This window comes from Acomys russatus, chromosome 8 (assembly GCF_903995435.1).
Source record: "Acomys russatus chromosome 8, mAcoRus1.1, whole genome shotgun sequence".
Lineage (NCBI taxonomy): Eukaryota > Metazoa > Chordata > Mammalia > Rodentia > Muridae > Acomys > Acomys russatus.
The window spans coordinates 66,091,154-66,105,810 of NC_067144.1; the positions used below are offsets into that span (position 1 = coordinate 66,091,154).

Consider the following 14,657-nt stretch of genomic DNA (forward strand, 5'->3'; position numbering starts at 1 on the left):
ACAAACATAGCATTAAGTATAAACCGTTCAGAAGGAAGGAGATGCACACACTTCAGGACAGTAAACTGGCTCTGGAGAAGGAAGGAGAATGGGACAGAGAATACAAAAGATAACATTTTTTATTTCTTTAAAAATCAGAAGCAACTATGGCAAAATAGTATGGGAGGAGTACAAGGGACATATACTTCTGTATATTTGAAATGTTTTATAGTTTAGTGGTATAATAATAAAGTAATTATTATCCATACCATAAAATGTATCAAGTATTAGTATTATCTAAGCCACAGAAATGCATATACATATATGAAATTATAAGAAATAAGAATTTAAAATTGCTATTTAGTTTGTAGTGGGGCTTTCATTTTTAGACAATTTTAAGATGTTTTTATGCTAAAATTTTCATGGCTGGTATCTGTTCATGAGTGTTGTCAAAGCTAAATAAACAAAACATAAACATGGTATCTGAGTTTCAGTCTTGCTTCTGTCAACTTTTTTTTTTAAGCATTTCAACAGTGGTGAAGTGAAAACTATCCACACAAGTCTCACAGAAAGTAGCCCCAGTCCTAACCCTGAGCTAGCTAGCTACTGTCACCTGCGCACTGTAAGAAGTCAAAGCTCTGCTGCTCTGACTTCTTCTCTACTCGGGCTTTGGGTCAGAAGTGAAGAAGAACCAATACTGGGAAGATTATAAACAAAATTTTATTGTAAAGCCATTTTTAAAGGAAGAGTAATTTTCACAGGGCATCACATAACCCTTGTGATTACTGTGTCAGAGGCAGACATAGGAAGGTAAGAGAGTGTTGTATGGGGATACGAAGAGGTAGTAGAGTTTTGCTTTCTACGCTTTACTCCGTCTTGGAACCTCAAGACTGTAAGATAATAAATACTACACAGGAAAAAAATCAGGAGACAAACCAATGCTGCATCTGTAACCTACACCCAGTTTTCACTCTCAACTGTAATCCTGACCAATTTCATACTATTTCAATAACAGTCATTTTGACCAGTTGATGGTAAGCAGTAATTTTATTTGGCTTGAGTTGTACCTTCTAATTAAACATTTGCAACACAGATGATAAACTGACCTTTTAGGTATCCTAACTACTAGATATGAAATGGAAGACTGTGGTAAATTAGTCTAAGATCCAAACTTCCACACTTTCTACTTTGGATACAGTTTTTAAAGGCAATGGCCAAGGCCAAGGCCACTCTTCACTTATTTCCGTTCTTCAGTCCATGAAGACTTAATTTCACCAGGCTTGGTTGGTACACTTTAAAATCCCAGCATTTGGGAGGCAGGGGCAGGCAGATCACTGAAGTTCAGGCTAGTCTGTTCTACAGGGTGAGTTCCATGCCAGCCCAGAGTTAGAGTAAATTCCTGTCTCAAAACAAAACAAAACAAAAGACTTAATTTTACTTACTACTAAATCCTTCATTTCTGATAGCTGTAAGTCAGCTCACCCAATCCCTGATGTGGTGGAACTATGGCTAGTAGACAGCAAACTTTGCTATTTTAAAGTCTCCTACAACATTTTTACATGTTGGTTTTTCAACATGCCATTATGCTTTAGTAATACTCAGTCCTTTCTTGATAGACAGTTACCATTTTACTTCAGAAACAAAATAATCAAAAACTGCTTCAAATTCCCACCATTTGAAGACTCACTAAACTGAGTAATGAAGTCATCTAACAAATTTACAATTCAAATCTCATTAATATACGGAAATAGTTCTTTCACAAGCAAGATTAGTGTCATGGCTATAGTGTATGAATTTCATAATTCTCGACAGAACTTCTTAGAGCTCAGTTCACTCTTCTATGTGATATTTCAGAGCACAACTCAAACAGCTCTGGATGCGGCTATAAAAAGCTCAGGGTCACTTTATCATTAAAACAACCTATGAAAATCAGTAATTTTTAATTATTGTTTGTCATCACTAACAAATCTTAGTTTTACCTATAGATGTAAATCAGCTCTCAATTCTATAAGTTATAATATGGTTTATACTTTCACAAATTTCAGTTCTTTAATTTAGGGTATTTTTGAGAAGAGATATATTTATTTTTAAATATACAAAGAGATTAAGCCATTAATATAAATATTTTCTCTCAAATATGTAATGTTCTCTTGTAAAAGAAAAAGCTTCCAAAGATTCACAAAGCAAACCTAGGGAGAGGTGAGCCTGATCTGAGGGTCACATTAACAGAGATGGCACTTCTGTCATGCGCACTGGCTTCCTCACATCAGTCCTTCACGGTGGGACCAAGTCCATTGCCTCTGGCTTGACCTACTGCAGGGATAACTTCCAATAAAAACACCTCAGAAAAAGGTCTCACGACAGAGTGGACAAGTTGATTTGTTGCTAGATGTAAACCACTTATACTGAAAAAGAAAAGGTTGTAACATTAAAATAAATTTTAAAGCTTTCATTTCACATATATACATCAAAGGTAATTTCTAAGGACAAAATGAAAAAGAGGAAAGACTAGGGATTATGCCTCCCATCTCCAAAATTTGCACAACTAAATGTTTTTTCTAGAGCCTACACTGGTCCCTTTGTTCTGTATACTTAGGCTCATGCATAAAACTAAGGTAGAAGGAGGATACATGAAGAAATGAACTTAACATCCTACAGAGAGCTCTAATGCTAGGTGGCCCACGTCAAGTCTTGTAGCCTCCCATCCTGGACCGGCAATTCACTGAGTGCTAAGAGCGCTATGAGAGCATCCATTCCTTAAAGTGCTGTGATGCACAATCTCAGTAAATCACTAATCATCTTTTACAGGTTTTGAAAATTCACTTGATGTCTCCTATAACCACATACTCTTTTCTGAAAGTGTGTGTTTGCATGACAGGAAGGTGCAATGGCAAGGATGTGAGATTGGAGAGTAACCCTTGTAGGTTGGTTCTCTCCTTCTACCTCTACATGGTTGCCAGTCTTAGGCAGCAAGTTTCTTTCCTTACTGGCTGAGCCCTCTTACCAGTCCCTACACACCGTCTTTCAAATAAATATCACACATATATACAGAGCACAAAACATGTAAGAAATTTCTTTTTTTTTTTTTTTTTTTTTTTTTTTTTTTTTTTATTAATTTATTCTTGTTACATCTCAATGTTTATCCCATCCCTTGTATCCTCCCATTCCTCCCCCCCCCCCTATTTTCCCATTATTCCCCTCCCCTATGACTGTTCCTGAGGGGGATTACGTCCCCCTATATATTCTCATAGGGTATCAAGTCTCTTCTTGGCTACTTGCTGTCCTTCCTCTGAGTGCCACCAGGTCTCCCCCTCCAGGGGACATGGTCAAATGTGAGGCACCAGAGTATGTGAGAAAGTCGTATCACACTCTCCACTCAACTGTGGAGAATATTCTGACCATTGGCTAGATCTGGGTAGGGGTTTAAAGTTTACCTCCTGAGAAATTTCTTTTTGCCTTACCAAGCAAGCTGAGTGGAACTTTTTCTTGCATGTTCTACAGGCTTTTTTGGGAAGAGAATAGTTGAAACCATGAATAACTGAGAAGCAAATCATGCAATCTTCAACACCTTCAAATCGTTTATCTACATTATTCTTCCATAGTGCTAAGCCTTCCATAATACTTCCATTCTGTAGTAAAGAGGAAGAAAATCACCACACACTGAAGGCCTCCGGATGGTACTGTTATTCAATCCCACAAAATTCAAACCTGAATTTGGCTGATTATATTATCTCCTAACTTCCCTAAATGTTATTGTAAATTGTCTCTGAATTTTTAGGAAGAAATACAATTTTTCTCATTAAAGACAGTTTTTACAAGAAATGCTGGGAGCTAAAGGTTTAAGATTCAGGCAGGAGCAGAGAAGAGAAGGGGGAGTTTGGGAGTGGGTTAACCAAAGCTAAAGAGTACGAGAAATTCTTACAGAAGCCCACACCTGGTAAGCTAATTTAAATTTATTTATTTAGGCTTTTTATTAATCTTAGAATTTCACATAATATATTTTGATCATTATCTACCAACTCCTCCCTGATCGCCATTCAAATCTACCTTCCACCTAACTAATCCCACCCAAACTTTGTATCCTCTTTTAAAAAGGAGGTTGGGGGTTTAAAAACTTTTAACATAATGCTACCTATATATGAATGGTTAGTTAACAAGTTCTCAGAGGCCACCAAACAACAAAGGCTACAACTATTATCCCTGGCTTCCTACCAACACTACATAATATGACACAATGCACTTTGGTTGCGGAACATAGAGAAATCAAGCTAGAACTGGCCTGAACACTTCCTCCCTGCTTTCATAGTGCCAAAAGGTGCTATGTAGGATGCTGGGGGAGAAAGGACATTGTCTTACCCAGCGCTGGACTCTACTATAGTACTGACTTCCCAGGCAGGCTATGTGCCCACTGGTGCAATGGTAACAAGACTGTTTTGAGGGTAACAAGAGCTTTCCCATTGGGTCTGTGATCTGCTTCATAAGAGGGAATTCAAGCCCAGTACTGTGAACTGGTCAAAAGCCCATGTCCTATTTTATTTTGCTAAATGACAAGTATGGTTTTTACGTCCTTTTAAACATTTATGTTTCAAATCCATAGAGAAGTGATGTTCTTTCTCAAGTGGGCCACAGTAGACTCATCCTGGTCAAATGCTCAAAGAATACATGACATTTGACTGATAAACCCTAAATGAGGCATCTGAATCAAGCACCCAAAGCTTAGGGAACATCTTGGAGGGAGCAGAGAGAATGTAAGCAGCAGACAATATGGAAGAGTGCTGTCTTCTGGACATGGCATGGCTTCTATACCTATCAATTCACTGCAGCTATGATAACCTGCACGAGGTCAAGCCAACAAGATGCCAACAGTACAGCAGCATTGGCAATGACTCAGTGGGGAGGGAGACTACTGTGACATGAAAGAGAGGAAGACGAGTTGGGAGCAACTTAGGGAGGGAAGTTGAGAGCAAGTATGCTCAAGATACAGTGTATATATGTAGAAAAATGGGAGAAATAAAAGATATTCTTTAAAGACATAGGAAAAAAAAACTTTAAAGCCTTCTGAACCAATATTTTAAGTGTTATGCTCTTACAGCTTTCCTAATTTTTAACTGATAGTGATGACACCATCTGACCTCAACTGATTCACAATAATGAAATTTTGCTTTAAAATAATTTTTATTGGGCTGGAGAGATGGCTCAGAGGTTAAGAGCACTGAGTTCAATTCCCAGCAACCACATGGTGGCTCACAACTACCTAAGATGTGATCTGATGCCCTCATATGCATAAAAATAAATAAATATTAAAAATAATAATAATAATAATTTTTATTTTACAATCCAGAAACAAAACCAGAGATTTATAATTAATTTAAAGACCAAAGGAAAGTTGAAATGCAAGAATAAAGGCAACTGAAAAAGCACTCATCAACACTCTTAAGAGGGTCCCTCAGTTTACCACCACATGTTGTTCTACATCTCCTGCATTATGAATGGAATGAAGCCCATCTTTGCCAAACAACAGAAAAGTAATTACTGAGCTTTGAAAATTAAAGCAAAAATGGCAGCTTCAGGTCATTTAGGAATGCATTTGTGTTTATCCAAGAATTTTTACTTTCTACATGTAGCAGAGAGATTGTACTTTGTGCTCAGCTGCTCTTTCAAATAGATCCTCCCTCTTGTCTGAAAGACAAATGTATAAGCAAAAGCATACCTGGTGGGTGAGGTAAGTGCTTAACTGCAGCATCCAGTTGCGCCACTGCTGCACAGCCACCCCAATTCTTCTCCCACTTTCCACTGTTATTGAACCCAAGGGATAATTGGGAGGCAGCTGAATTATCAGTTCAATGACTATATCTTCAATGGTGTAAGTAGCCATCACTTCCCGAGTAGCAGCTCGTGCCTTAACCTACAATACAAGAACAGTGTTTTCTCTTTACCAAGTAACACCCTATTATTGTTGAAAAATGAAAACACTTTGATTGAGCAACTAACAGCTGAAGACTACATAGGAAGATAATTTATTGGGTACCAGGTCTCTAAAAAATAGGTGTAAGAGCCTGACATGTGGCAGAGTACGATAGCACGCGCCTTTAACCCTAGCACTCTGAAAGCAGAGGCAAGTGGATGGCCTACACTTGTCTACATGGTGAGTCTCTGGTGAACCAAGGCTACAAGTGAGACTGTCTCAAAAAATAAAAGACATTAGCATACTTTAGAGTGACTTTATGACTTTAGATTATCCTACAAGATATACTTTGTACAGAAAAAGTACCTAACTATAGCTAGGTTTTAATACAGTAAAGCATTGTTGAACAGGCAAAGGACACTCAAAGTCCTATGTGTCAGCTGGATGCCTACCATGTCTTTCTACTACAGAGGAATCAGAAAATAAGGTAGATAGTTTTCTATAAACTCCAAATCAAAGGTTACAATTTGTGATGACATAAGCAATCAAAGATATAACTGGTATTTTTACTTCTAGAAAGTCAAGACAATAATACTAACCGTCATGCCATTGAATAGCTGTGTACTTGTTTGTACAGAAGATATTTCTTGAAAAGAAAGAACATTGCTGACATACTTGCTTGTAAATCTGTCTACAATATTGAAAACACGCTTCTCACTGCTATTCCACCACAGCCTAACCATGGCAGGCAAGTCTTTTAAAGTCATATGATAGACTGAACATGCCAAGTGTGGAATATGGTACGGAAGAGTTGCTGTTTCTGAGGAAAAAACAAATTCCAAGTTAGTGATGTGTACTTCTCACCTGGAATAGCAGACTAACAGTATATTCTTTAGAAAGTATATTCCCCCATCATTACTCAGCAATAGTGTGGTAGCTCAGAAAACAAAGAAAGACGCCAACTCAAAGAGTGTTAGCATTCTCCCACACACTCAAACTGAACCACAGCAATGACAAGACGTAGCAGTAAAAATCCCACTAAGGCAGCTTAGAAATAATATCCTATGTTTCATACAAAAGATCACAAATGAAATGGGACACGTAATTTTTAAAAGAGAAATATGTGTCCTTTTTAGTTTTTTAATTATAAAAGTGAGGTGTCTCCTTTACTGTCCCCAAAGCTCACTGAGTTGCTGTATCGAAGCCCTGGAAGTCCTGGCTCATTGGTCAACAACACTTACTGCTTCTGCAAAGGAACCAGATTCCCAGCCCCACACAGCAGCTCACAACTTCTGTAATTCTAGTTCTAGGGAACACACACCCTCTTCTGTCCCCTCTGGGCAGGAACAGGGTGTAGATACATGCATGCAAAACACCCATACACAGGAAAGAAAATAAACCTTAAAAAGCTGAAAAACAAAACAAAACATCCCAGTCTTCACGCCATGCACAGCATCCTTGGGTCACAGGTTTTTTAGTAGCTCTTCCTCATGGACACAGTTTATATGGTGTTCTGCATTTCTATCTCCTAAACTAAAATGTGAGTTCTCAATGAAGAACTTATTATTTTTGTTTCATCAACTAAATACAGATAGTTGGGTGTGGTGGGACATGCCTTTAATCCCTAAAGAGGCAGACAGATCTTTTATGAGCTTGAGGCCATATTGGACATAGAGTTCCAGGCCAGCAAGGGCCAGAAAGTGACACACTGTCTCTAAAATAAAATAAAATAAAATAAGGAATACAAAGCTTCAAAAACTAATGAAATCCTTACCCCTGAGATCCAGCATTTGTCCTATTAGATAAATTTGGAAAATCTTGCATGTCGGCACTCTCTTAGCTGAGACTTCCATCTAGGCTTGCCCTCCGTGCCCCTAGGCTGTTTAGTACTTGGTCTGAGCAGTCGCTAAGAAGGATGCACACATGTAACCCACTGACCTCTAATACTCAGCTGAAGCTCCTCAGTGAAGAATGTTTTGGGGTCCTTATTTGACACCTCAATAGGTGTCTCTCCATAAGTAGGGTTTTCTGGCATAAGTCTGAACAGATGATAGAGTAATTTATTCAGACTCTTTGTTTTCCGAAGGTACATTGAATACAGAGCACGAAGCTGGTAGAAAGCAAAGAATATATTATTAGTTAACTCAACTAAACCAAGGCAAAAGAGCAAATCAAACTATAACAGATTATATACAACAATACGAAAAAATGTATTTCAACACTTGGAATTATACAGAAGAGGCTAGGATGTAGTTCAGTGGCAGAGCATTAACAAGTACTGAGATAGTAGGCTCATCTCCGACACCGACAAAGAGACAGAAAGAGTCACAGCTTCGTTACAGGAACACTCCTATCAATCTTTATTTTCCAAATGCGCTACATGACATGGCACTGCACCCTTCCTCATAAATTAGTAGTGTCCCTCCTCGTTATTAGATATATACTTCTACTATTTTTCTCAAATCAACTCCCCATCAACACAGCCACATTGGTTTGCAGGATCTATTTGAACCAAGAATCTAGTTGCCATTCCCCATAAATGACTCACTCCCACACTCCCACACATTCCTTCCACACCATAGTCTTAATCTTGCAAATTCCTGAGTAAAACTAAATGCATTTTCAAGTGTAACTTCATTCTATATCAAGTATTACCACGTTCTTTTAGAACAGAACACACAAATGAGTAGCACAGAATGTTTTTACAACTGCTTAACCACCAATCAGGAACTCCTATATAGAGATACAGATTTCAGTTCCTCTTAGACTTAAGACAGCCCAGCAGCCTAGGAGCACCCATGCTCTGTGTGCTGCTCATGCTTCATGCCTGCTTGTCTCTCGGTAACTAAGCCTGCATTCTCACAGCTTTACTGCTTTACTGCTTTGGTCTCTGAATCCTTTCTTTGTACCACACACCTCACACCATAAGCTGTAAGATCTGGAGCTGATAAAACATCTTTGCAATGAAGAAATCTAGACACAGAATCTTTATTAAGTAGCCAAGTTTTATACCACTACCACACCAGTGCAGGCCTCCTAAGAAAGCAAGCCACGTGACCTGTGGCAAGTATCTCTGCTGAAAACTAATCAGGAGAAAGCAATCAAAGAAACCCAAATTGCAAAACACACTACAAATACAGATGGTTAACTGCTTTTATAAGGCATCCTGATATCTACAACATATTTCCAAATAATAAATAAATACAAGTAAATATAGAGGCCAGCAAGATGGCTCATTGAATAAGGATGCTTGTCACACACACACACCACCTAACTAAGCTCATTCTCTTCATGTGGGCTCCATGGTTCAATCCAGCACTGCATAAAACCAGTGTGCTGGCATATACCTATAATCCCAGCTCTTGAGAGCTAGAGGCACATGGATCAGAATTTCAAGGACATCTCAGGCTACCCAGAGAATCTGAGGCCAGCCTTGGCTACACGGAACTGTCTCAAAACATGAACAGAGCTAGAGAACGGCTCAGTGGTTAGGACTATGTACTGCTCCTTCAAAGGACCTCAGCTCAGTTCCCAGCACCCACGTCAGGCAGTTCAGGCTCTCACTTCATGGGCACTCACCACTACCACCACATATATGCATAATTAAAATTAAGTAAATCCTTTAAAAATTAAAATGATAGTAACTACATCTCTGTGGGTATGGTTTTGTGTTTCTTGCTGTACATGGCATGCCCATGTCTGTGAGCCAGCATTTGAAGAGGGAAGGCAGAAACACTGCCACAAGCTGAAGACCAGCCTGAAGCTAGATGAAGGTCCAAGTCAGTCTGCCCTGCACAGTGAGACATATTTTTAAAAAGCTGGAGGGAGGCCTGGAGAGATGGCTTATCAGGTAGGACCACTTGCTGCTCTTGCAGATGACTAGATTTGATTCCTAGGAGCTCTACTGAGCAGCTCACAACCACCTGTAACTCCAGTTACAAAGGATCTGACATCATATATCCTCTTCTGGCTCATGCCCAGACACAAACATACAGACACATACATACTTAAAAATGAAATAAGCATCTTTAAAACATTACATAGAAGTCTGTGTATCAGGAGGATTAATACTGTGAAAATGGTCATCCTACCTAAAGCAATCTACAGATTTAACATAATCCCCATCAAAATCCCAACACAATTCACAGAAATTGAAAAAATAATCAACTTCATATGCAAAAACAAACAAACAAACAACTTAGGATAGCTGAAGCCATCCTGCGTAATAAAGGAAGTCCTGGAAGTACCACCATCCCAGATTTCATGTTGTACTGCAGAGCTACAGTAATAAGAACAGCATGGTGTTGGCCTAAAAATAGGTATGTCTACCAATTGAAAGGAACCAAAGACCCAGAAATAACTCCACATTCCTATAAACACCTGAGTTTTAACAAAGCAGCCAAAAGTATATACTGGAAAAAAGACAGCATTTCCAACAAATAGTCTTGGTCAGACCTGATATTTACATGTAGAATGACAACTGATCTGCATCTATTATGCTGCAAAAAACCCTCAACTCCAAGTGGATCAAGGACCTCAACAGAAGACCAGATACACTTAATTTGATAAAAGAGAAAGTAGGAAACGGTCTGGAACTCCTTGGCATAGGAAAAGATGTTCTGAGCAGTACACTAATTGCACAGGCACTAAGATCAACAACTCATAAGTGGGACCTCATGAGGCTAAAAGGCTTCTGTACAGCAAATGTCACCATCAGTCAAAGTGGCAGCCTACAGAATGGGGGAAAAAAACTTACCAATTACCATTTGATAGGTTAGTATCTAGAATATACAAACAACTTAAACTGGACATCAAGAAACAATAACCCAAATGAAAAATGGGATATGAAACTAAACAGGGATTTCTCAAAAAATGAAATACAAATGACTAAGAAGCATTTAAAAGAAATGTTCAACATCCTCAGCGATCAGGGAAACGCAAATTAAAACTACTTTAAGATTTCCTCTTACCCACAGTTATAATGGCAAAGATCAATAAAACAAATGGCCACAGATTCTGATAAGGATGCAGGGAAAAGGGAACCCTAATCCATTGCTGGTGGGAGTGCAAACTTGTAAAGCCATTACAAAAGAAAATCAGTAAGAAGGTTTCTCAAGAAGGTGAAAACTGATCTACCACAGTATTCAGCTACCCCACTGTTTGGCATATACTCATATCTTACTACAGAAATACTTGCTCATCCATGTTCATTCCTGCTCTATTCATAATAACCAGAAATTAGAAATAGCCTAGATGTCTATCAACTGATAAATACATAAAGAAAATGTGGGTACATTTATACAATGGAATAGTTTTGCTGTTAAGAAAAGTAAAAATCTGAAGTTTGCAGGTAAACGGATAGAGCTAGAAAAATCCTGAGTGAGGTAACGCCGACCCAAGAAAAACAAACACTGCATGCGTGGATTTAGATATTTTTCTTTCGATACAAGTAACCACAGAAGTTAGGCAGCTAATAAGGGACCAGGATGGAGGAGAGGGCCTCCTAAGGTAGGGAGAATAGAAAATATTGCTATGGGGAGAGATAAAGGCAAGACCAGAATATGAGGGAAGAAGACAGGGAAAAAGCGTAAAGGAATAAATATGGAGAGAAAAACTAACACTAAAGGAGAGGCCTGTGGAAGAGCCATAAGGAAACCTGCTACTGCAAAAGATTCCTACGGCACACACATGTATGGTAGGGATCTAAATGAAGTAGGCACCATATAAATAAGACAATGCCCAACTGGACATCGTATGCCACCAAGTTAAACCTCCAGTGCCAGGAATGGGTTACACTTTCTTGAGTCATTGGCTAAAGGGGCCCCATAGACCTTCCCCCAAACACTGCAACCTGAGGATAAGGCCCTATTGTTGAAGATATAACTTATGTCATCAAACATGGAGGGACAGTGCTATTGGCCAACCAAACACTTCACTCCTACTGAGTAGTGTTCATGGTACTGGAAGGTGACTTTGTCTATAACTAACACTGCCAAAGCAACCAAACTGGATAGGTCATGGGCAGCCCCAGGGGGAAAACCCACTTCTATTCTGCTAAAGGAACACAGCAATAAAAAGACTCCTAATGGCATCATGCTACACCAATAGATTAGTGTACCACGTAGCTCCCAGCAGAAACCCTTCTCCCTCGTAGTAGATGGTAATTAACACAGAGATCTAAAACTGGCCAAGCTGCAGAGAGTGAGAGACTTTGGTATACTCAGCTTTATCAGACACCTTCACTCAAGGCTCTGGCATGTTATGTGCAAGAGGTAGCAGAAAGATTTGAACAGTCAAAGGTGATGGATGACTCAAAGGAAGCAGTGTCACCCAGACACACAGGACTGATGCACATATGAACTTATAGACACTATGACAGCACACACACAACCTGCACAGTTCAAACCAGACAAAATCTCAGCTCAAAGAAAGGGAGTGGACACACGAAGCTACTTGTGATTGGGACCCCCTGGGAAAGTGAAAATCAGTTTTCTGCAGTGAAAGAGTCACTGTGTGTGTCCACTACACTCTGAGGCAGGCCACATGCCCAGGAACAGTTGGCCATCCAAAACAGGCTGGGTGGGGGAGACTGAGCACTTTCTTCTGAAATGTGAAATAACAGAGACATCTAGTGGCCACTGTGGTAACTGGAGATTATTAAGCTATTTTCACTGAATCGAAGTTTTGATGAGGAGGAAATATAGTCATGACAGTGGGTAGTCTTTCAAAGACCTTCCTCACAACACTGGTTCTCAGTGGCACAGCAACTGAATCTTTGTAGTAAGATGGCGACTTCCAAAAGAGCAACCCCTGATTTCAACTCTCTAAAATCACTGCTAGAGCCAAAGTCAAATCATAACATCTTTCCCTAAAATACAGAAATTAGTTGATTACATTCTGTAAGGGGGAAAAATGTCTCAGACCCATTTCCAAGATTCATCCTGGGGGAAAGACGCGTGCATTCAGAAGAGTAAATAATCTCGGCATCAGGTATATGAACCTGGCTGGACATGTTTAGACCAAAATGTAGGGCATCCCCATTCGGAGCCAAAAGATAGGAAAGAAGGAGCTTGGAGAACATATGTGACAGAACAGTCCAAAGTTGTCACACACAGCACCCTCACCACCATCCCAGAAAAGCCCTTGAACTTATTTACCTGGGATGAAGCAGCTTTGAAGAAAGTAAGTATTAACTTCCAAGTAAGGAGGTATCCCAGAACACAGCAGAAATCCTCACTCAGGGGCTTAACGGTAACTATCTGCCCCACAGGAACACAGCCCAAGACATTCTCCAGCAGGTCTTCCTGAGTGCTGAGGAGAGACATCAGTGCTGCCGGTGGGGACCTGAGGAACAACACAGGACCATTCACTTGTCTCTCAACAAATTCAAGGTATTTACAAAGTTCAAGCAGTAAAACAAGAACGTCTTCCCAAAAAAAGAAAGTCTTCCCCTATTAAAAAAAAAAAAAATGTTGCCATGCTATAAAAATAGACACAAATGTCAACACCCAAACACAGCCTTAGAAAATACCTATCCCAACTTTCTGTTTCATAATTAAGAAAACAAGTCCCACAGCCAGAGAACACATGACTTATGTAAAAGCAAGTCAGGTAAGTGTAAGGCTTCCATGTCTTACTGAGCCCTTTATAGCTCTGTACCAAGAAAGGGGAGAAGACACAGAGCCTTGCCTTACTTTCCACTTCCAGTTCCTACTGTCCACTTCCTTTGCAGTTAAAACACGTCAAAAAGATGATCACAATTTATCCAAAGGATAAACTTTCATCAGAGCATCTCTGCTGAGAAGCTTGATGCTCCAGTGACTCACCATGTAGCTAACTTTCTTTACTGGATCATTTCCCTCAGGACCGTTTGCATGTGAACTTAGGAGTCTTAAAGGTGAGATCCTTGCTGGCCTTTCAAGCTCTTCTCCTCATCACTCTACCCTGGTTCTTTCCTTTGAGTCCGGTGCTATTTTCCCCTGCTGGCTTCCTGCTGCTAGCTTATAAGGCTTTCTCCAAGCTTCCACCATCTCATGGACTAAGCCTTCCTGGCCTTTGACAATTGTGACTACTATCTTACAAACATCATCTGAAGTTGCTTTCCATGCTGCCATTCAATACTGTCATGCAACTTCTGGAACGGTTCTGCCTCAGCTTGTTTCTTTCTGAATTTATGCTTTACATCATGTCAGAATCAGCTGGTGGCATACTACGTCCTAGCGCATAATGTCCTACATCCTTGATGATTCCATCTTCACAGGCTATATGTGGTATGTGCATGTATGTGTTTGCCCAGATGCACATGCACAGGCCAGAAGAGGACACTGGGTTTCTTCCTTTTCCACTCTCCAATGTATTCCCTTCAGACCAGGTCTTCTCACTGAGCCCAACACTCATTCACTGTTTAGGTTACTCTGGGAACTTGCCAGGCTCTAACTGTCCTGCTCCCAAACCTGGATACCGGGCACATCAGTCATGCCCAGTTCTTCTGTAGGTCTGAGGGTTCCTAGGCCAACACCATGTTTAAAGCCATCTCTTACCCTGCCCCTTAACCACTGTTCTAGCTTCCCCTTCCACTATAGCGTCCCCTGATTTGTACACAGTAATTCATTCTGACTCGCACTGAATAGAGTTACTTGTGGGTTTGCTATGATCTCAAGCACTCTGCATGATATGGCAAGGTTAGGTGACAGAAATTCTTTCTCTCATAGTTTGCTGAATAACTGGATAAAATACTCAGTGACAAACATTCAACATTTCCCATGTATGTCTT

The 14,657-nt window shown here is 39.8% G+C and overlaps 1 protein-coding gene across 1 annotated transcript in view; it reads right to left on the bottom strand.

The window, feature by feature from the left end:
• Window positions 1-1,395: 1,395 nt before the first annotated feature.
• The window catches only part of Ltn1 (listerin E3 ubiquitin protein ligase 1), a 48,639-nt gene continuing 35,377 nt past the window's right edge, over window positions 1,396-14,657 (bottom strand). The window contains exons 26-31 of the mRNA XM_051150375.1: window positions 13,042-13,228; window positions 7,823-7,994; window positions 6,484-6,704; window positions 5,690-5,884; window positions 3,441-3,608; window positions 1,396-2,384 (exon numbers count right to left, since the gene is read on the bottom strand). Coding sequence (XP_051006332.1) covers window positions 2,322-2,384; window positions 3,441-3,608; window positions 5,690-5,884; window positions 6,484-6,704; window positions 7,823-7,994; window positions 13,042-13,228 — 1,006 coding nt within the window. The 3' untranslated portion in view covers window positions 1,396-2,321. The remainder of the gene's footprint in view (window positions 2,385-3,440; window positions 3,609-5,689; window positions 5,885-6,483; window positions 6,705-7,822; window positions 7,995-13,041; window positions 13,229-14,657) is intronic.